This window comes from Dendroctonus ponderosae, unplaced genomic scaffold (assembly GCF_020466585.1).
Source record: "Dendroctonus ponderosae isolate FM_Combo_2020 unplaced genomic scaffold, Dpon_F_20191213v2 Dpon_F_20191213_1, whole genome shotgun sequence".
In the NCBI taxonomy this organism is placed as follows: domain Eukaryota; kingdom Metazoa; phylum Arthropoda; class Insecta; order Coleoptera; family Curculionidae; genus Dendroctonus; species Dendroctonus ponderosae.
Genome location: NW_026017110.1, coordinates 42,673,398 through 42,697,330, shown reverse-complemented (window position 1 = coordinate 42,697,330; position 23,933 = coordinate 42,673,398). Strand labels below are relative to the sequence as shown.

The following is a 23,933-nucleotide window of genomic DNA, read 5'->3' as shown; positions in this document are numbered from 1 at the left end:
TGAGTCTGTGGTTCGTGAGCAAAAGTTGGTTTTTTGTCGCGGTTGGCGTTAGTCTCCATTTATAAAACCATGTCATTGTGGTGTTTGTTAGTGTTTGGAGTCTTTCAGTCGCTTTTTCAGTAGTTTTGTCGTGTACAATAAGTGCCGTGTTGTCGTCGTCAGCGTATTGTAATATGTATGCCGTTCTCTCGATTTGATTTTTGTCTGGTAAGTTGTAATTGTATGTCATGGCAGAATATACTGTAGAGAAAGGGTGAGAACGGAGATCCTTGAGGGAGCCCTTGTTCAGGCAAAAAAGAAAAGGATAGTGTGTTATCAATTCGTACTTGTAGTTGTCTGTTTTCTAATAAAATCTTTATGGTGTGTAGTAGATATGGTGGTGTGTGGAGTTTGTATAGTTTGTATGGTAAGCCCCTATGCCAGACACTATCAAAAGCCTTGTTGATGTCCATGAGTAGACATACCGACGTTCCGTCAGTTAGGTGAGTTGTTTGTATGTTGTTGTCAAAATAAACAATGCGACATGCGGTTTTGACTACTTTATCTCATTTTTCGTTCTCTTGATCAGCGGCTTAAATACTATATATCATTACATTTAAAAAATTGAAGAAAAACGACAAAGTTTCACGACCTTTCATAACTAGCCCTCTCGCGGCCAAAGAGGCAGTCATAACAGCGAATATTTTTTAGGATGAGTTAAACTAAATAAAGAGCTTTTTAACTAGAATTAAAATTTTGCATTTAATTAAGCCAGGACGGAGCTGTCATAAACTTGTGCAACCAATATTTAACCTTCCCCCACTTCTTTATTTGACTACATAGAACAATAGTACTCCTACAAGGTACTTCCAACCTACCTTAGCTTATCTGAAACGGCTAAAAATCTGTATTTAAAATTTACTATTGCAATTTCTCCCTCAAGCGGTCATTGTGCAAACTTTAAAGTTATTTCGGGCCATTTCCCTGAGCCACTTTACTTATATATTTTTTTACTTGAAATCGATACGACTAATAGTTTTGAGATACGGCCGCCCACCTCTCTTAGTGGTCCACCCTGTACAGGGTGTCTTATTTTCGTCACTTTTATAGAGCCCAATCTCCTTAATTACCCGTGCGATCAGCAACGTAGTATATGTGTCTGGTACTTTTTTAGGTCAAACTTTGAAAATATTTCCTCGCTTAAATCCAATAAATGTCAATTTTAAATAGCTCGAAGGATGCATGGGGATCTCCGAAACCGTCAGAGATACGCAGAAGGCCTCTTTAACTTTGTGAGGTATTTAGGAAAAACTGGTTTTTCGAATTTGTCTTCTATTTCCTTTTTAAAGTTATTTCAAATCATATAAAAATACGAAAATAGCTTTCTCATTGCACCTCTTCGAACGCTACAAGATGTGTGTCTATTAAAATTTATTACGACGTTTCGTTTCTTTGCAACCATCATCTACTTGGCCTTCAAAATCACGAAAATCAGACGCTATTTTTAAAAATTATTGAGAAACTTTGGAAAAGAAGCTCTTTTTCTGCATTAACCCCTTAATAAATTCATGCCAAAATCCGCATCTCAAAAGCACACTAGAAAATCAAACAAAACTGGAAAATGTTTAAAAAGTACCTGATGATGACTGAAAATTGAAACTTTGTGCACCTAAAGAAGATATTTTACCTACAAAATCCGTTGAAATTGTACTTTCTCAGTTGGCAAGAAATAAATGCTAAAAACCGGCTTCAAACATCACTACGAAAACAGCCTGAAATTCTAAAAATTCCAGAAAATTGCCTGATGTTGACTAAAAATACAAATTTGTACTGCTTATGAAACAGATAATCATCCGACAGAATGCGCACAAAAGTGACCCTCTTGATTTATTAGGTTCTAAATAAATAAAAGCCAAACTATAACTACGGCGTGTAAAGGCAACTTCCTGAATTAATAGTAATTTTAAAAAATTACCAGATTTTGATTGGAAATTAAAACGTTGTCCAATTATGCAAGGGATGCGGCCCTACCAGAAGCATCGAAAATTGAGTTTTTCGCTTTGCGAGTTACCGACGAAAACAATACGAAAGTCAGGCAAGAAAAAACAATCATGAAAATCAAACGCAATTTTTAAAAATTACTGAGATTTTTTTTAATGGGACGGAAAATTCACACTCTTGCTACATACAGAACAGACTTTGCCCTATAAAAATGTGCAGAACGAACTTTTTCCCTCTATTGGTTGCTGAAAAAATGCATGCGCTTCGGCTTTCAAAAGCTAACTTGTAAAATAAACGCAATTTTGAAAAATTCTAAAAAATGCTTCATGATTCAATCAATTTCAAATGGAAACTTTGTCTACTTTTACTTTGGACAAAAAGCATCCAAATTTTATTTTCTCACTTGGCAAGTAACTGAAACCATAAATGCTAAACGCCGGCTCGCAAAGTTACTACGAAAATCGGACGGAATTTTTTAAATCCTTCAAAATTGCTTGTTGATAAAACATGCAGATTTTTGCTACTAGTAAACCAGACTTTGCTCAATAGAATAGTTCCAAAGTGACTCTCTCATTTACGAAATATATTATCTATTATCTCGCTGATATCCTATCTGAGAAAGCGACCTAATAAATCAGACGCAATTTTTAAAAATTAGACAAAAATTCCCTGATGACGACTGGAAGTCAAAACTTTGCCGAATTGTACCAGAGATGAGGCTCTATAACGTGCATCCATTTTTTTATCAGTTATTAAACAAGAGACGAAATAAACGACAAACTTCGGCCTGCAAAAGTAGCCCTAAAAATCAGACGCTCAAGACACCTCTAAAAATGCAAACCCCCCGTGCTTGCAAAACGTGTGGAAAAAAATTATACAAGTGCTTGTTTGAGATATTGCCAAAAAACAGTGCTTGTAGCAATCTTCAGTTAGGCAGCCTCAAGAATATCATCAGACTACAATGAGCTCATATTGAACCCACTTATAAATCTTTCAATTAGTCAAATTATCATCTATTTATCCCTATCCCAAAAACGAAAACGTTTTCTTTATTCAACCGAAACCTCCCTTGGTGTTTTCCTCCAGTGTGTCAAAAGTCCAACAGCTCGCCGAACCTGCACAACCATCCGCTCAAGAAGAGCCTGATGGTCTATTCGGAAAACGGATCCACTCCGAGCACCAAAGGCTGCCTGAACTGTCAGCTACCGAATCTGGGCATAACGGAGAAGAAGCGCGCCAGCAACACCTACAGCCTCATCAAGGAGTTTATGCAGGTGCCGGTATGCGTGCCACTAACACCTGATGTTGACCTGCATTAAATTTCAAAGGGTTTCCAGGTGATGGAACCGGGTATCAAGTCGGAGCCTTGCCAGCACCAGGACGACGCGTCCCGAACTAAGGACACTCTCAAAGAATCTACTTATACGCTCGCCAGGAAGGTGGTTCGGTCCACCCACATGGACAAGAGCATTGAAGCTAAGAGAAAGGTATGTAATCGGTTAGAGTTCGAATATTCCAAGCGAAAATGCTTTTCCAATTTCAATTGACCACGATCTCATCGATTTCAATTAACTGCAAATTCTAGGTGTAAAAATTAGAATCTGTGAGCACAGATGCCTTTACAAAATGTTCTCTTTCTCCTAATCACCAATCTCTCCCTGGTCCATTTCCCTGAGAAGGGATTGATGATTATTATGCTCCTGTAGCAGTATTGGCAATTTTACTTTTTTAATTACAAATACAGACTTATTTGTACAGTAGACCGTCCAGAAATCACTTTTTTTGAGTGTACAAATGTCTGCTTTAGAAGTGGTAATCGGAAACACAATTGAATTCGGCAATCTTAATGTGGCATTTTTATCCAACTACATATATAAACTTATTTTCACAAGAGAGGCATGATGACTTACATAGGCCTGGGTGACACAGTGGATTTTCAGGTGTTGCCACAGTGATACCGATACTGGGTACTAAGATACTGGGCAACTTAGTGAATTTTTAGGAGTTGACGCAGTACTACGCAAATTGCTGGGTGCGCCAACCCATCGCCCGTCACAGTAACTTAGTTCCGTTTCTGGAAAATGTTAATGACCTTTTTTGACTTGTTTTCAGATTTATTTTAAGGCCATTTACTAATAATATTTTTAAAATTTCTTCATAATTTCAGAATTTTCAATTTTTAGCGGTTAGTCTTCCTTCTAAATGCTCAATTTCTATAGTTTCGCTTATAAATGCTGACACACTTTTGTAACGGAAGGTATTTTCCGTTACAAATTATGAAATAAATTTCGAATCCTTAAGGACGCTCTATTTTGTAGTGTCACTTAAAAACACTAACGATCTGGAGGTCTCTTACGCGAAAAATTCCAAGATTAATTTATGGCTTTGTAAAAATTTTACAAAAACTTTTTTCAGCGTCGAATTGGAGACAAAAGCCAAAATCAATTCGTCCCGTTTTTTCTCGAAAATCATTAAGGTTTTTTCCAAAACCGATCACAAAACTAAAAGTTTTGAATCAAAAACGCAAAAAAACATAATTTTCTGACGATTTTCTTCTTTCGTGACAACAATGTTTCTGACAACAAACATTCGTTGGTTTTGCAGGAAACTTTAGAAAACCCTTTTCAGCTTCGAATTTGGCACAGAAACCAAATATTTTTTTTTAGTTTTTACCGAAAGTAATTAAGATTATCTTGATAAAAAGACTAGAGAACAAAAGTTTACAAAAAAATATTTGGAAAATTCGCCGCCATCATCGCGCTGAAGATTTTTAAAGTTTCAATAAATTTTCAGGTCATTCTAGTTTTAACAAAGTTTCCATTAAACAATTCTTTGCTTTCTGCAATTCTGCGCTTTGCAAAAATGTTTGGAAAACTTTTTGCAGGTTTGAATTATGGACAAAACCCTAATAATAATTAATGCTGGTTCTTTTTTTAAACGAACTGAAAAGGCAAAAGTTTATAATCATTTATTTGGAAAACTCTTGAAAACCGGGGTTTCTTCACTTTTAGGTCAATATTTCTAAACAACACTGCCTCTAAACAGAAAAACCGCATTTTTCCTAACGTTTTACTGTAAAATACTGGCGAATTGAAGCTTTTATGCAAAAAAAAATAAGAGATCCATTTTACAAGAAAATTCGTCGACTTTCTCTGAGTTCTGTTGCTGGGAAAATATAGATGACTTTTTTACTCATTTGAACAAAGTAGTAAAACGATACTAAAAAAAATGTTTATGACCTTTTTTTTATATGTGAAAATGCCAGTATCGGGTCTCGTAAAGCTTTAATAAATGACTTATAACTAAAGACCGGATAAAAAAGCACAAAAAAATGGAAAAAAGTGGCTAAAAAAGCATGAAAATATTTTTGAAAACGCAAAATAAAAAAAAAACATTTAAAAAAAAATGGAAACAAGTTGTAATGATAATACAGTTGAGTCCGAATATAACGAACTTGAAAAATGAACTAAAACTGGTTAGTTATATCCGGAGTTTGCTATAAGCGAATAATAATACAAAAACACGTGGTGTATTTTATTTCGTTATTTTTACATAGAGTAGTAGATGTTAGTAGGTATGACTAAAAAGAAGACGAAAAGATAAACAAAATTCAACTTGATATCTACTTCATAAATTCTGTAATTTTTGTTTGTACATTTCTGCTGCCAAAAAAAGGTTATTTATGTACTTTTCAATATCACAAAATGACTCCCAGATATGATTGGGAACTTGGCGTGATTGTAGAAAATTCCGAGTTTCTAACACTTTTTTGTCATTTGAGAAATGGTTGGAACAGCATTAGAGTTTACAGTAGAATACGTTTCACCTAAATCGTCATCTTTCTCATTATCCCTTAAAGCATGAGTCAAAATTTCTCTTGTAAGAATGCCATTATCAATGCTCACATATTGGAATAAATTGAAATCACTCGATTTAGTTTTCACTTGTTCTTCGACAACATTGGGACATCTTCGTCTGTGTCATACTCGTAGTCAGAGTCTTTATGCTTTTCTAACCATTCGTTAAATGGAATTTTATCGTGTGGTTCATAATCATTTCCTTTTCTTACAAATCCACCATGGTTAAAGCAATTTGCAATGGTTTTTCGGCTAACTTTTTGCCAAGCTCTATAAATGAAATTGACTGCATCTAAGAGATTGATAGAAAATGTTTCATTTTTGTCGATCGCCTCTAACATTTTCATAAGAAGAATTTTTCACCGGCAGACTCTCCAACAATTTTTCCGCTACTGATATTATGCCTCTTCTTGAAACGCTCTACCCAACTTCTCGAACAAACAAACTCTTTGTTTTTTATTTTACTCCCCATTTCACTAGCATTTTCTTGCAAAACACTGCCACTTATAGGATCGTTTTCTTGTCTTTCTTGAGTAAACCACTTAAGTCACTAAGTCAGTCACACTAAGACAAGTCCCTTGTCAACCTTTTCATGTGCAGATAATTTTAACTTCCTACTCTAACATTTGTTGTGTCATACGCTGATGAAATGTTTTCTCTGTTTTTCCATATTGTTGCAACAGTAGACTTTTCAACTGCTAATTCCTTACACATGTCACTCTGCTTTACTGCACTTTTTATTTTGTTAATAATCTCGTAATTTTCATTTAGTGAAAAAGCTTCGCGTTTTTGTTTTTTCATTCTAAAACGATTTACATACATAACGCGGGAAAAAAAGTGACTGTTTGTTTTTCGCTCTGACTAATATAAACAACCCCGCACGTGTTGCTGAGCGCGGAAGTTCGTTATAAATGGAAAGTGAATATACAACTAACCTAAAAAGTGATCGTTATATCCGGAAGTTCGTTATAGACGGGTTCGGTATAACCAGTAAAAAAATACGTTGGTCTTTATGGACGACGTTTCAATTAAAGGAAAAAAGTTCGTTTTAACCGAAAGTTCACTATAACCGGGTTCATTATAAGCGGACTTTACTGTATATTGTTATTTTTATTTATTATTTTACATTTAATACGTTCTATTTATTTTCAATATACTTATTTGCTATTAACAAGGCTTAAAAGAAAATATAACTAAATGTTTCTCCAAATTTTCCGTAGTAAAATTATGTCTCATGTCTGATAAAATGTTTTTGTATGCAGAAAAACTTCGTTCTACATCTACACTGGTTATAGGTGCATATTTAAATTTTGGTATATGTAATTGCTGGATCTATAACCATTCAAAATAGTAGATACTTTTTGCAATGATTGGAACCCTGTATTCTTTGAAAGAGTGTGAACCAATTTTTCTTTTATTATTTGATCGATAGATCCTGGAACGCTATTTGCTGCAGCTTCAAAATTTTTAATAACCTTTATGGATTCCACTAACGGCAGCTGCTGTTTTCCAAAAATTGAATGTGCTGACTTACAAATTTAAAATAGGTTTTGATAAAAGCCAAATTATGTGCAAGTTCGGGTACTTCTAAAACTTCCTGGCATTCTTGAATTGGTTTGCTTTCTGTACCTTGAAATTCAAGTATCAAGCTTTTAAATTCGTTAAAATTATTGGCATGGTACAAGGCAGCATCTAGCCAAGTTCCCCACCGTGTTAAAATAGGTTCTGAGGGTAAAGGAATATTCCTTAAAAACTTGCATACTCAATGGAGCTTTTATAAATATTTTTTTGCCATTTTTTATTAATTTATTGACCAACGGATACTGCAATCTTATAGTTTCAGCTATGCGGTTAAGCCCATGTGCTAAGCAGGTGCAATGGATGAAATTATAGTAAAAAATTTTAAGATTTGATGCAGCTTTAATCATTTATGCTGCTGCGTCGGAAAGCATCAACACAATTTTTTCATTTGGAACCACATCGGGCAAAAAAAACTTCTTTAACTCTTCATGTACAAATCTAGAAATAATATTACTGTTCGTTTTTGTTAATTCCTTCGAAAATATTTTTTTATATTATATCTTAAAGCCGTTTAACTAATGTCAAAAAGGAAATCTCTTAAGAGTCAAAAAATTCAGAAAAATAAAATTATATTTTAAACAGGAAACAAAGACGAAAATAAGAATTTGCGAATTGTTACTTACAGTTTTAGAACCGTTTTTGCTTGACAAAAAAATATTTTTATTGTTAATTTTTAGTTCTTTGTGTGTTCTGTGTGAATGGTTGGCTTTTGTTTTGGCATTTTTTAAAGAGTTACTACGTACAGCTAATTAAATCCAAGTACAGACGATACAAACAAACAGGAGACTAGACGACCTCGTCGTCACTACCTAAATAAATTACAAAAGTCTTGGCATAAGGCGTAAGGCTAAACTTTGGGAAATTACCTACGTGCGAACGGATTTTTCGGGGAAACACGCGACGCCTTGCAAAGTTGCCAAATTTACTTTATATGGACATTTATTCCCGTATAATGTTTTGTACTATTTTTGAAATTATTTAAATATGCGGAAAAAAGTTAAAATATGCACGAACGGACAAAAAAAGTATAATAAAAGCTATCGCAATATACTTAGTTTGGTATAATTCGTTTAGAAATTAAATAATCTTATGGTTGCTTATAAAATTTAGCGATAAGCAAAATGCTTAAAATCCGGTCTTTTCTTACTCGTCACGTAATTACGTCATTAACCGATGAGTTATTACTCGTTAATTCAGAGAGCGGTAACCACTCAATTCAGGCATACAATCGGAAGGCTTGTCGCGTCAGTACAACGTATTGACGCAATTTGTGCTACAGTACACTTATATTACGACAAACTCGTTATAGAATACCGCGCGGCCCATATCTTGAATGTGTGTTATTCAAGGCGTTCCTTCGTGAGACGCGCGGTGTTATAGCGCTTTTACACAGAGAGCTGTGTCAACACAAAAGTGACGCACAGCACAGTGTTACCCATGCCTAGTAGGTATATTACGTCCCAACTTGATACATTCGCCTCTTACCAAGTAGAAATTGTCTCTGAAATCATTTAATGTATGCATACTACTATCATATCGGTACTTACGTAAAATACCTGGCAAACGTGTTTCAATCATTTCCGTCTAAAAATTACGCCGTTTTAGGAAAAATATATCAGAAGAATAAATTAAATATACCCTCGGCTGCATTTTAGATTATAAAAACCTATTAAAACACAAGTACATATTTACATGTTATACATCGGTGGATTCAGTATAAAGCGAGGATTTAAAATTTGCTAATAAACGGACAGGACCGTATTTCATAAAAAGTTGATTAATCTTGAAAACAAGTCATCAAGTCATGTGTCATCGGTTTGCCTTCAGCTCTGGTATTAACCCAAAAAAAGTACGTGATTGTGCAGTTGAACGGTTTTCAATTTTCCTGGACATTTTGGCCCTGTTGTCTTGAACACAATGTCCGAGCTGGGCGGAAATGCACGCAAATCAATTAGTTTTCGCTGACGTCCTGCGAACTATTCACCGGATAATGCAAGTTTGACGATCTGGGCTTGAAAACTTTCTGCAGCAAACTCATCAATAGATTATGCGCCCCCATATGCGCTAACTAAGCGATTAATTTAATATAAACCCCCAGTTTGAATCTTCTCGAAAATACCAAATGTAAACCCCATCCTGCTAGCGGGTGGTTGGCATGCTGGGGTAAAGATTCTGCCTAGTCCACACCTGAATGGTTGCTTGACTAGCCAGTGAAGCGAAGAAATAAGCGAGAAAATATGGAAAACAGCACACGAGTAACTATACACCAATTTTCATTCGTTTGAGCATAAGGGAAAGGTAAGTAAGCAGCGTATTCCCCAAAGGCAAAACAGATTGATTTCAAATTTAAAACTTTCTTTATCCAAAGCGCCCACGAATGTGTGGCAGCGAATTTCAATATTTTCATACGGAAATTAGAGCAGGAGCAGCTGGCGGCGTCTGGATTTTCACGGAATTCAATCGGCCAATAATAAACATATCCGAGGACAAAATCTGCAAGGAAAACTGAATAATGGAACATTGCAAGAGGCTCACTAAACTTCTTTGATCCAAAGTTCTTCAATTTTTCACTTTAATCGAAGTCTAATCTGGCAATTTGTAACAATTTTTCAAAACTACGTTTGATTGTCCATATTGGCAGGAGTTTAGCATTTCTTTAATCAAGAACTAACAAAGTGGAAGAGCGGGGTTTGTATTCGGTCTGTAGGGCTAAGTCTGTGTGATGAGTGGCAACAGTTTTGATTTTCAGTCATCATAAGGCAATTCTCAGAAAATGTTCAAACTTGCGCCTGGTTTTCTTTGTCACTTTTGATGACTCGAATTTAACATTTATTTTCTCCCAAACTTACGAAGGAAAAAGTAATGTTTGGATACATTTTTGAGGGCAAAATTCGTTGTACAAACGGACAAATATTTTATTTTCATTGCGAGTCAGGCAATTTTTAACAATTTTCCAAAGTTCTCCTTGGTTTACCTGATTTTTCAAGACAGAGATAATCTTAGAAGGAAAAATGTTTCGATTTTCAGGCATCATCAGGCGATTTTTCAAGAATTTTTCAGTATCCTATCTAGTTTTTACGGTGATTTTTTAATTTTGAAGGGAAGAATTAGGCATTTATTACTTCTGCAACTTCCGCTAAAACAAAGTCACTGTGGAATGCGTTTTGTAGGGCAAAATCCGCTTGATATATAAACACTTGCAACTAGGCTTTTTTGGACAATTTGTCAAATTTCGTTTGGTATTGGTACGAGATTTGTGCAAGTCGGAGTTTAGTATTTCTTTCCTTCGTAAGTTACCCACTGAGAAAGTGAGTATCGCACATATTTTATAGTGCAAAGTCTCTTATATTAGTGGGCAAAATTTCCATTTTAAATCATCATCAGGCAATTTTTGACAAATTTTTCAAATTGGGTTTGATTTACAAGTTTGTTTTTGCAGGCCGAAGTTTGGCATTTATTTTTTCAGAAATTAAAAAAGTGTCTCTTTTATAAGTATTTTTAGCCGGTTTAGTAAGTAAGTGGTTCGATTTTCAGTAATCATCACGCCATTTTCAAGAATCTTTTAAACTCACGTTTGGTTTATGTGGTGTTTATTTTATTTTGCAGCCCAGCATTTAGCATTTATTTCTTCTGTAAGGAAAAAATACACTTAACGGGTTCGTAAGCGGAAAAAGTTTCAACTTTCTGACATTATTAGACAATTTTTCAAATTTGAGTTTGGTTTTCAAGGTTGCTTTTATAAGCCAAATTTCGACATTTATTTATATATTAAATTACGAAGTAAGAGAACAGTTTTTGCATCTTTTGTGTAGGGAAAAGACTGCTTTACAAGTGGCCGAATTTTTTATTTTTAGTAATCAGCATGGTATTTTGGAAAATGTTTTTAAATGTCTTTTTATTGACTATTTCTTTTCATTCTATAAAGTGGCAAAGTCGCATGATGTCCTTAACAAGAAAAAATACATTTTGTTTGTGGAAAGGTTTGGCGTTTCAACCAACTCAAATTTTCGTTTCGCTTGATTTCGTAGTGATTTTTTCTTGCCACAGTTGAGTATTTATTTTCTGTGTAACTTACTAAGATAGAGTTTAACATTTGTTTGCTTAAGATTTAACAAAATGAGAAAATTTATTTTGTACATTTTCTGCAAGACAAACTCTGTTTTACGAGTTTGCGACACAATGTTTCTATTATCTGCCATCATCAGACCATTTTCGAAATATATTAAAAATCGCGTATGGTTTTTGAATTTTGCAGATCGCAATTTAGCAATTATTTCTTCTGTACCGTACAAAAAGAGAAAATAAATATTGGATGCGTTTTGTAGCGCAAAGTCTGCTAGATAAATGGAGAACGCTTCGATTTTCAGTCAAAACCAGTTTATTTTTGACAATTACATTTTAAAGGTGAGTTTGGTTTACGAGGTTGCTTTGCAGGCCGAAGTTTATCATTGATTTATTCGGAAACTAACAAAGTGAAAAAGTTGCTTTTTCGATGCTTTTGGATGGTAGAGTGCATTTATTTCCTCTGTTACTTTCCAACTACGGAAGTCAATTTTATATATACAAAATACATCCCTTTCATTAGTAGACAAAGTTTTCTATTCAGCAATCATCAGGAAATTTTGCACAATTTTTAAATTTTGCGTTTGGTTTACGAGGTTACTTTTGCAAGATAGAGTTTAAAATTTATTTGTAAACTCTGTTTTACGAGTTTGCGACATAATTTTTCGATTTTCTGCCATCACCAGACCATTTTCGAAATACATAATATATTAAAAATTTACGAGGTTGCTTTGCAGGCCGAAGTTTAACATTGATTGATTCGGAAACTGAGAAAGTGAGAAAGTTGCTTTCTCGATGCCTTTGGAGGGTAGAGTCTGATCCGTAAGCGGCAAAAGTTTGAATTTTTACTCAGCATCAGGCAAGTTGAAAAATTGTCAAAATCCCGTAGTATTTTTAGTGATACTTTGCAGGCCGAATTTTAGCATTAAAATATTCAGAAGCTGAAGACGCGAGATGGGCGCACTTGTATTTATTCTATAGGGCAAATTCTGTTTTATAAACGGCAAAAGTTTCGAATTTCAGTCATCCTCAGACCATACCCAATTTTTTTTTTAAATTAGGTCTGCTTTTTGTGGTGATTTTTTTATTCGGCAGTTCAGAATTTTGCATTTATTTCCTCTGTAACTTGCCAACTACGGAAGTAAATTTTGGATGTATTTTGTAAAGCAACATCCTTTTTATAATAGACAAAGTTTATACATTCAGCCATCATCAGGAAAATGTTCACAATTTTAAAATGTTGCGTTTGGTTTACGAGGTTTTTTAACACCCCGGAATTTTGCATTAAATTATTCCGAATCTATTAAAGTAAGAGAGACACATATCAATTTTTTCTGTAGAATAAAAGTCGTTTTATTAGCGACGAAAGTCTGAATTTTTAGTAAAGATCGGGCAATTCTCATTTTTTTTTCAAATTTGCGTCTGCTTTTCAAAGTGATTTCCGCGCGCGGCAGTTTAGCATATTTTTCTCTTGTAACTTCTGACATTAGAAAATGAAATTTGGATGGATTTTTAAGGCCAGAGTCCCTTCTATAGCGGAACAAAATTTATCTTTTCAGCCATCATAAGGCAATTCATAATTTTTTAAAATTGGGTTTTGTTTGCGAGGGTGTTTTTGCAATCCGCAGTTTGATATGTACGTATTTAAGAATCAGAAACTTTTTTTGTAGACTTTTTGTAGGGCAGAAGTTGTGATACAAGTTTAAATGTTTCGATTTTCTTCATCATCTGGGATTAATCAAAATGGAGTGTGGCTTTCGGGGTGATTTTTTAACTTTATCGCCCGAAATTTTTGAATTATTTCCTCTGTAACGTGCAAAAATGGAAAGTCAATGTAGAATACGTTTTAAAGAGCAACGTACTCTAGGTGGAGGACAACGTTTTTGGTTGGTTTGTGAAGCTATTTTGTAGGACGGGGCTTTCTGCGTGTTTTTCGTGGGTGAAAGTCCGTTTCAGCAACAGAAAAATTTACTAATTGTCAAAACCGCGATTCGTTTTTGTAGTGGGAAAGTGATTTTTTTATTTATTTTCTCCGGAAAATTTGTTACCGTCACATTCCTCACTAGTGGCCAATTTCTTTTGGCAATCAGCATGGTATTTTTGAAAATTTTTTTTGATTGACTATTTCCTTCGATTCTAATAAAGTGGTAGAGTCGCTTTCGCATGTTTTTTACAAGGTAAACTACATTTCGTATTTGGAAATGTTTGGCGTTTCAGGCGACACCAGCAAATTTTCAACATTTTTTTAAATTTTCGTCTTGCTTGTGTAGTAATTTTTTCAGGCCAAAGTTGAGCATTTGTTTTCTGGGTAACTTACTAAGCGACAAAATGAGTTTTGAATTGTTTTGGAGTCCAAAGTATCTTTTATCAGCCAGAGAAGTTTCCGTTTTGAGTCATCGTCCGTCAAGTTTTCGCAATTTTTCAAAATTGTGTTTAGTTTACGATGTTATTTTTAGGATAGAGTTTAATATTTATTTGCTTAAGATTTAACAAAATGGAAAAGTTTCTTTTGTATATTTTCTGCAAGACAGACTCTTTTCTACGAGTTTGCGACACAATGTTTCGATTGTCTGCCATCATCAGACCATTTTCAAAATATATTAAAAATAGCGTATAGTTTTTGAATTTTGCAGATCGGAATTTAGCAATTGTTTCTTCTGTATCTTACGAAAAGAGACAAGAAATTTTGGATGCGTTTTGTAGCGCAAAGTCTGCTAGATAAATGGAGAACGCTTCGATTTTCAGTGAAAACCAGTTTATCTTTGACAATTTTTTACAGGTGAGTTTGGTTTACGAGGTTGCTTTGCAGGCCGAAGTTTAACATTGATTTATTCGGACACTAACACAGTGAAAAAGTTGCTTTCTCGATGCTTTTGGAGGGTAAAGTCTAGTCTGTAAGGCGCAAACGTTTGTATTTTTATTCAGCATCAGGCAAGCTGAAAAAATGTCAAAGTCCCGGCTGATTTTTCTAGTGGTTTTTTGCAGGCCGGCGTTTATAATTAATATATTCAGAAACTGAAGAGGTGCGATAGTCGCAATTGTATTTATTCTAAAGGGCAAAGTTTATTTTATAAACGGCAAAGTTTCGTTTTTCAGTTAACCTCAGACAATACCCAAGAATTTTTCAAAATCGAGTCTGCTTTTTGTGGTGATTTTTTAATTTGGCAGGCCGGAATTTTGCATTTATATCCTCTGTTAGTTACCAACTACAAAAGTCAATTTTGCATGTATTTTGTAAAGCAACATCCCTTTTATAAGTAGATAAGAAAGTTTTATATTCAGCCATCATCAGGAAATTTTGCACAATTTTGAAATTTTGCGTTTGGCTTACGAGGTTTTTTTGCACTCCGGAACTTAGCATTGAATTATTCCGAATCTACTAAAGTGAGAGTGTTGCGTTTCAATTTATTCTGTAGAATAAAAGCGGCGTTTTGTTAGCGGCGGAAGTAGGAATTTTTAGTTAAGATCAGGCAATTCTCCTTTTGTTTCAAATTTGCCTCTGCTTTTTCAAGTGATTTCCGCGTGCGGCAATTTAGCATATTTTTCTCTTGTAACTTCTGACATTAGAAAATGAAATTAGGATGGATTTTTAAGACCAGAGCCCCTTCTATAGCGGGACAAAATTTCCCTTTTCAGCCCTCATAAGGCAATTTTTAATATTTTTTTAAAATTGGGTTTGGTTTGCGAGGGTGTTCCTTTTGCAGGCTGCAGTTTGATATGTATTTTTTTAAGAATTACCAAAAGTTTTTTTGCATACTTTTTGTGGGGCAGAAGCTGTGGTACATGTTTAAATGTTTCGAGTTTCAGTCATCATCTGGTATTAATCAAAATGGAGTGTGGCTTTCGGGGTGATTTTTTAACTTTGTCGTCCGAAATTTTCGAATTATTTCCTCTGTAACTTGCAAAAATGGAAAGTCAATGTAGAATACGTTTTGAAGAGCAACGTACTCTAGGTAGCGGACAACGTTTCGAACTCAGTCGCCATCAGGCAATTTTGAAAAATGTTTCAAAATTGTGGTTGGTTTGTGAAGATGTATCGTAGGGCGTCGTTTGCGACGAGGAAGTCGCTTTATACATGTTTTTCGTGCGTGAAAGTTCGTTTCAGCAACAGCAAATTTCACTAATTGTCAAAACCCCGATTGGTTTTCGTAATGAGAAAGTGAATTTTTTATTCATTTCGTCCGGCAAATTCCTTAAGCATTTCATGTGAATAGGCGAAATTTACATTGTCACCCATCGTCACATCATCAGGCAATATTTCAACATTTGTCAAAACTGGTTTGGTTTACAAGCTTGCGTTTGTCCTTCATTTAGGACTTAAGAATTTGCAAACTGAGAGAGATTTTTTGCATGGTTTTTTTTTCGAAAAAAGCCTGTTTTGTAAGTGGGAAGAGTGTGCTTTCACTCAATTTTCATCAAATTATCTAATCCGCGAATGGTTTTAAAGTGATTTTTGCAGACCTGAGTATCCATTTATTTAATAATAAATTTTCAATGCATTTTGTAGAACAAGATGTCTTTCATGATGACAAGACAAGATTCTGTCATCGTCATGCAATTTTTGACAATTTTTCCAAATTTTTGTGCTTGGCTGACGATATTGTTTTAAACAACATGTTATTTAGGAGCCGGAAGAAAGTGAGAGAGTAGCTTTCGCAGGTATTTTATATAACAAAGTTTTTTCTTTGAACATGAAGAATTTTTAAGTATTGCATGTTGTTTTCGAGTATATATAAGCAAGTCGAAGATTGGCATTTATTTACTCAAGAACTGAAATTAGTTGTAGAGTTACCTTTATATCACATTTGAAGGAGAAAATCTTGTCTAAAAATGGAAAAAGGTTTAGGTTTTGAGTCATCCTCGGGTAATCTTTAGGAAATGTATAATTTGTGCTTGTATTTTAGGCTTGTTTCTGCATGTCGGAGTTTACCAGTTATTTCGGCAGAAGAGTTAAATTAGACAGATAGTTTCGTATGTATTTTGTTGAACTTAGCTGTTTTATCAGTATCAAAAGTTTCAATTTTGAGTCATCATCAGGCCATTTTGGGTTTTCGCACATTCTCAGGCAATTTTGGAGAAGTTTATGAATGTGCTTTTGATTTGCCCAATAGAAACTCTTTAAAGAATTATGAAAATCTCAGGCCAGACAACCACCTTCGGAACCTGTGCTTCCACTGAACTTAAGACCCTAAAAACATTGATGAAATCATCAGAATTGACTCACCTTTATGTTATATTATATTGTGTCTATTTAATATTATAATCAGTTGAAATGACTAGAATCAAACTCCGGAAATTTAAACGAAACAAAATCCGGTTGTTTAAGAGATTTCCCCCGATAATAGAGGTTCCAGCAGGCATTATCCGATATAGGAAAAACGTCCATTTCAGACAACCTGCAAAAAAGGCGAAAAAGTTCACTGCAGAACCGAAATTAGCTTTAAAACTTTAATCGTATAATATGTTTGCGGAGGAGGAAGTTGTCGGAAATCATTTTTTACGGTTTAGAAGTTTTAATATAACGGTATCATATAGAATTCCGGAAGTTTAGACATTGCCATTAGGGAATGATAGATCGTTATTGCTGCGGGGGCAGTTTGAACAATTCAATCTCAAGCCGAGTATATTTTTAAAGTATAATGTTCCGGGTTTCCAGGTGATTAGAATGCTGTTCGTCATCGTGGCCGAGTTCTTCATCTGTTGGGCGCCACTGCACATTGTCAACACCTGGTATCTGTATTATCCGAAGGAAGTCTACGAGCTGGTGGGATCGACAGGAATCGCCCTAGTCCAGCTCATGGCCTATATCAGCTCCTGCTCCAATCCAATCACGTACTGCTTCATGAACAGGAAGTTCCGCCAAACATTCTTCACTGCTTTCCAATGTCGGTGAGTGTTCATTGAGTGGGAGTAATCAATTTGAATAGCCTTAGTTGAAAGGAGTAGATAGAGGACAGTGGAAGCTGGTGAGTTTTTCTTTTTGTAGCCGTTGTGAATTAGAATTTCTTTCTGGCCTGTTGCAAGCCACTCTTATTTAAAACGCCTAATAGTCCAAAAAGTGATCTTACCTTCAAAAGTTTATGTTTTTTTAGTTTTGTTGTGCTAAAGATTAATGGCAGACATACAAAAAAATCAAGACATATCCATATTCCTGGTCAGGTCTCTTACCAGCTTAAATGAACATTATTCAACACTTTCTTAGTGGTGTTTTGCTTTATAAGCTTTTCCCAATTACCCTGGTTCAGTTTCAACAGTCAGTTCTTTCAATAAAAAAAACGTCGTTTTTCCTTTGACTAAATTCACGCTTGATCTATTTGGATTTAATCGGTTGTTTTCTGTTAATTAATTAAAACAATTCCATTTTTTTCGTAGATTCTAAGTTTTTGTTTGAGAGGCAAATACCGATTAAGTTTACATTTTGTGTTATTTACTCAGCAGTCCTTGCCTTGCTACTGTTCTTTCCAGGTTTCTAATAAAATTTTATTATAATGCATTTTGTTGTTATATCTTTTGCTATTTTCAGTTTTTTTTAAACTTCGCTAAACTCTTCGCTAATGGCAGAAGTAAGAAAAACCAAAACATGCCAGGAATTCTTGGTTGGGTTTTCTCTGCAATTTCTCTGTATAGTGTACACTTTCCAGCTTTAAGGCTTCTTTTCTATCTTTCAAGGCGATTTTTTTACGTTAACTGCTAACTTTCGCAGCGCAAGATTCTCTACATTCTCGTCGTTCGTCGTTGGTGGAAAAATCGTCGTTCGTTTTCTTTTGGTTCACACCGTCTGCTTTCTTCGATTTTTTTTATTTTTTGGGTGATAAATATCCATTAAGTTCACATTTGCTGTCTTTTACTCATCAGTTGTGTGCATTATTATTTGCCAGTTTGCTACTGTTATTTGTTGGTTTTTAATACGTTTTCGTTTTATAACATTTTGCAATTTTGTCGGTTTTTCTGATTGAGACTGAGACAACTACGAATATCATTAAAAACTACAAATGCCAAAATTCCTGAGTGGATTTTAACTGTAATTTCAGCTTTTTCCTGTCAACTAATTGTATTTTTTTTATTTTATTCTGACCGCTGTTACTTTGGCTTCTGTTTTAATTTTTTCTCATTTTTTTATTGAATTTGACATTTTCAATCTTTATGACTTTTTTTCTTTCAATTTAAACAAATTTTCTTGTTTCGAACTTCTAACTTTCACAGAGCAGCATCCTGTACATTTATGCCACTAAATTTTAGATATTAAATGCTTTTAACACATTATAAAAAATTTTCGTTTGCTTTTTCTGGCTTTCACTTTTGTTCTGTTCGTCGTTAACTTTATTAGTTTTTTTTCAGTGGTTAATATCCATTAAGTTCACATTTCCTGTTTTTAACTCATCAGTTGTTCACAACACTTACCACTTTTATGCAGTTTTTATTACATTTTTCTTTTAAAGCTTTTTCTTATTCCTTCTTAGTTTTATAGGGAATTTTGGAATATGCAACGGTATTTTAAAGCACATAATCTCCAGTCAATGCAGACATTTTTTATATGTTTTATTAATAAATGAAGGTTGATGACAAATGACCATTTTTCATTGAATTTACACTGAACTTTGACCTCTTTTATTTTCATCAAACCGGTTATATTTTAGATTTTTTTCATCTGATCAATTTCGCAGTTACTTTTTCAAAATTTCCACATTTTTAGTGAGTGGCAAATACCCATCAAGTGTACATTTTGTGTCTTTTACTCATTAATTGTTCGCATTAAATGCCATTTTGTTACTGTTCTTTGTTGAAGTTTAATACATTTTAATTTTATATGCTTTTGCTGTTTTTTCGGTTTCATTCTGATTTTTTTTTCGATTTCAAATCGACTTATTAGAGAAAATTAACGTCAATGGTCGCTGATGGCAGAAACACACAAAAACAAAACATACCAATATTCCTGGTTGAGTTTCTTAGCAGTTTAAATGAAAATCCTTTGGCATTTTCGAAATTCGACTGCTGTTTTTACTTTGTGAACTTTTTCCAATTACTCTTTTTCAGTTTTATCAAACTCTTTATCAAACTTATCAGTCTGGAAATACACTATTTTCTTTAAACTGTTAATTAAAAATTTAAAAAAACGTACAAAAGTCTGAAGAAAAAATCAAACGTTTTGAAGACAAATCTAATAAAAGCGCTATAAAAACAGCAATTAATGTGAGCAACTCATGGGCAAAAGAAAAAATGTCAAATTGAACCAAGCAAATTTTGAGAAAATGATAAAATTCTAAAAAAAACTACCCAAGTAGCAGCCGAGTTTTATCGAAATTCAAAAAAAAATCAGTTAATTTTTTACACTTAAAAGGAGTAAATTTTGATTTTTTCGTAAATTCAGAAAAAATTGCAAAATTCTATAATTAAAAATGTACTAAAAAATCAACAAAGAACAGTAGCAAAGGGGCGACTCATGCAGTGACTCAAATTCACAAAATGTTACTTGTTGAATATTTGTTGGAAAAGATTTGGAAACTGAGAACATTTTCAAATTTCTGAGCTGCAAAAGTTAGCAGTGAACGTGAAAATTAATTTAAAGTTACAGAAAAGAAGCCATAAAGTTTGAAAGTACCCCTATACTAGAACCAAAAAATGTCAAATTTTGTAAATTCTTTAAATCTTTTCAAGTCGTAGCCGACTATTATTATTATGACCCTAATTTTCTCTAAACAGTTGATTCAAAGACCCATCAACTTATAAAAAACCGAATAACAAACAGCCGGAGACTTTAAAAATATAGTTCATTAAAAGCCAACAAAGACCAGTAGTAAAGTGGCAACTAATGCAAACAATTGATGAGTAAAAGACACAAAATGTGATCTTAATGGATATTTGACACTCAAATAAACTCATGAAATCAACGAAAACCACACAAAAGTGTAAGACGGAAGAAGAATAAAGAAGATTTTTTAATTCGTTAAAGGCATTTTGCAACCAAAATTTAGAAATTGAGGCGCACAAATGTGCAGAATGTTAACCTGCGAAAGTTAGCAGTTAACGTGAAAAGTTTGTCTATAGTGATAGAAAAAAACCATAAATCTTTGTAATGTGGCTATATTGGCGCCAAAAAATGTCAAATTCTAAAAAAGAAGCGTAATAAAATGTTACTTGATGTATGGATGCCACTCGAAAAAGCTCATAAAGTCAACGAAAACACAAAATTGTGAATCAGAAGGAAGCGAACGAAAATTTATCTAATTGACTAAAACCTTTTTTTCAGACAAATTTTAAAAACTGAGCAAAAAATTTGCAAAATGCTGTACTGTGAAAGTTAGCAGTTAACGTGAAAAAATCGTTTAAAGTGGCAGAAAAGAAGCCATAAAGTTTTAAAGTGTCTAAACTAGAGCCAAAAAATGTCAAACTAAATCAGAGAAAAGTGACGAAAATGTTATAATTTTAGCAAAACTGAAAAAAATGCGGTTGGTTTGTTGAAAGGAAAAAAGACGGAAATTGCAGTGGAAACCCCACAGGAATCTTGCTATTTGTGCCAGTAACTAGCATTGGCTTTAATATTTTCTAAACAGTTGATTCAAAAGCGCAAAAAGATCAGAAAAAACTCGAAAAAATAGTAAAAGAAAAAGCAAAGTCGTGATTTCTATTTTTTTCCCGACGTTTCGCATGCTTACGATTCGTAGCTTGCATCTCTAGACGTATCTTCGCATCCGAAGCCAACGTTTCAAATTGATTTCAAATAACAAATAGTCTACCTTGCAGAAGCCAAATATACTTTAAGTTCATAGTTATAAAGTCCAAATAAATTCGGACCCGAAGCAAACATACCTCTGAAGATACAAGCCACACGACGGCCTTAAAACCGGAAAAAGTCGCCAGTTTTATGAAATTTTTTTTATTTGAGAAGCGGATAGTTGTTTTGACCTTCTACTTGTAGAAAAAGTGGAGAAGAAAAGTGTGGTTTATTTTCATTTACCATGAATTAATACGATTATTCTCATCACTATCAAAAACGGTTGCAATAAAGTTAAACAATTACAGACCGAAGATAATCGAGCTGCTGCCTAATCCTCCTCAATGGTAGGCAACAGTAGGCGAATCAAAGTGCCGATTGAAGGATTTCGATTGAGGCGATAAAACAGATGTTTGCTCTTTACATAATTGCCCACATGCTTTGGGAGACCTTAATGTCGCTGAGTGGTTTCAACTGTTCTAAAAGCTTTCAGGCCCATTTCGTCACATCCAGACGAAACTCGAAATTGCAAATCAGCTGAGTGAAGAGACAAATTGTTTTCGATTCCAGAGCGCCCTGCTTGCCAGATACATCGGCGTCCGTTTCGAATATCGATGGCCGGCCAAAAAACGTCGTTCTCAAAAAAGCGGGCAATAACTCAGAGAATTCCTGCAACGATTCGACGTTGTTCGTCGGTCGAATCAGCTACTCTGGCCGATCGGGTAAATTAATCGCAATTAGATCCGTAGAATAGCAGCCAGGCACTCAAGAAACGATTGTTTTCAGATCCAGAAGCCGAGGATCGTGTTTAGCAGCGTTTTGGAGCACGCGCGACCCTCCACGTCTTTGGCCGTAATCGAGGTCGATCCGGCGGACGAGTCGTTCCGCTACAAAATCTCCTGGATCAAGAATCAAAATGGTGCTCAAAACAATAATGGACTAACGAAATCGAATTTTTAGTTTTCAAGTGCAACGACGAAAGGTGGCAGAAAACTCCAAGTACCTAAGAAAAACAGCCGGAACCAAAGTGAATGCTTTGTGCAACCGCAACCAGTCACATTAACCCTTAGGGGAGCAAGTGGATGTGTATATACTGGATTAAATTTAATCAAAAAAGCCTTTTGTATTATAGTGTGTATGCGATTCAAGCGTATATAAAATCTGTCGTCATCAGAGCCACTAAAACAGCAAGGGTACTATCAAAAGAGACAGACTTTCAAGGCCATTCCTTGAAACTAGTAGGTTTTTCAGGTTTTTAGGCCGTCGTAAAATGGAATTTCTTCATGACGTTTCGCAAGCACGAGTGGCTTGCATCTTCAGAGGTGGATTGCTTAAACCCTTACACTGTTCTGATGATCTGTTTCTCAGTTTCTGAGTTTCTGATAGCAACCCTGTATATTATATCTTCTGTCGTCCATCAATTCAAAATTTCCTCAGTCATCCATTGTTGTTTAGTTTTTTTGACCGTTTTGATATCCATTGCAGTTTCCGGCATTTCTGATCTGAACTGCTTCCAGTGAATTCTTCCTTCGATATTTTGTGTACTTCGATCTATAGTTTGCAGTCGTCTTCTTGAGTCAATCTTCTTGATCCTTTGCGATTGCTGGTTGCTTGTCTTGGATGCGGTCAGTATTCAGCTCATGGCCTCGTTGTCGTTGATTTGTCTTTCTAAGTCTCAGTCACATATGACATGACTACTCAGCAGCTTTACCTGTTTCTTGTTTTTTCGCCACACCCGTTACTTCTTTTACCTTTATATACAGCGTGGTTTTTTTACCTTGAAACGCTTAAATACTTTGGAAACGAGTGATCCGAGGAAAAAAAGTTTCAAATAAGAAGTTAATATCTGGGAGAGGGAAGGTTATTCGTGTCAGAAAAGCAACGCCTACTTCGACCTTGTAGGCTAGGCAGGGGCCAACTTGAGAATTTCCAATGGTAACTACAACATTTTACTGGAGATTCGAATAGGACGTCAAAAACTGAGAATAATCTATCCAGAAGATTTTCTTCTATTTTGACAGGTGGCGCTGCAATTCATCAATTATCTTTTTTTTTGCTTTAGATCTGCTAAACTATCTGTTATTTAATTGAAACGTTGAAAAATTTAGTGTGACCAATAGCATCTATTAATGTCAGAGGAATATTCAGTCCGAAAATTGTTTGATGATGAAAATCAAATATGTACCTCCAAATCAACAAAACATCTATGTTTATTAAAAGTATAGCATTAATAGTTTGAAAATTCGCATTGCGAATACGTGACATTTCGAAATGTATTTTGAATATGAAGCTGTCAAAGTCATCTAAAATTTTTCTAAACTTAATATAGGAACGCTGATCAAATCGTAGAAATTTCAAATTGTTGACTTTCACATTTATTAATTTCGTTCTGAGTTAGAACCACTATTTGAATTTGATTTAAATAAGCTACTATAAGTTTTGATATTGGCGCAGTAACTGTGCAAGAAAAAATTTAAATTATTTTTGTATACGGAGAAGCCGGCCGATATACTTTTAATAAACAAATAGATCTTTTGTTGATTTGGAGGTACATATTTGATTTTCATCATCCAACAATTTTCAGACTGAATATTCCTCTGACATTAATAGATGATATTGGTCACACTAATCAATCAATCAGTCAATAAAATAATAGTTCAGCAGATATAAAGCAGAAAAAATTATATTTGATGGATTACAGCGCCACCTGTCAAAATCGAAGAAAATGTTTTATATAAAAT

At 34.4% G+C, this 23,933-nt stretch overlaps 1 protein-coding gene across 6 annotated transcripts in view; it reads left to right on the top strand.

The window, feature by feature from the left end:
- The window catches only part of LOC109533188 (cholecystokinin receptor), a 24,667-nt gene extending 2,187 nt beyond the window's left edge, over positions 1-22,480 (top strand). Inside the window, exons 1-7 of one of the 6 annotated variants that reach the window (XM_048665977.1) lie at positions 8-207; positions 369-482; positions 3,067-3,260; positions 3,309-3,467; positions 17,137-17,369; positions 21,763-21,914; positions 21,979-22,479. In XM_048665977.1, coding sequence (XP_048521934.1) covers positions 3,126-3,260; positions 3,309-3,467; positions 17,137-17,369; positions 21,763-21,914; positions 21,979-22,004 — 705 coding nt within the window. In that variant the 5' untranslated portion in view covers positions 8-207; positions 369-482; positions 3,067-3,125 and the 3' untranslated portion in view covers positions 22,005-22,479. Of the gene's footprint in view, positions 1-7; positions 483-3,066; positions 3,261-3,308; positions 3,468-17,136; positions 17,370-21,678; positions 21,915-21,978 lie in introns of those variants that run through there. The other 5 variants (XM_048665976.1, XM_019898436.2, XM_048665954.1 and 2 more) reach the window with 5 other exon arrangements.
- Positions 22,481-23,933: the final 1,453 nt, after the last annotated feature.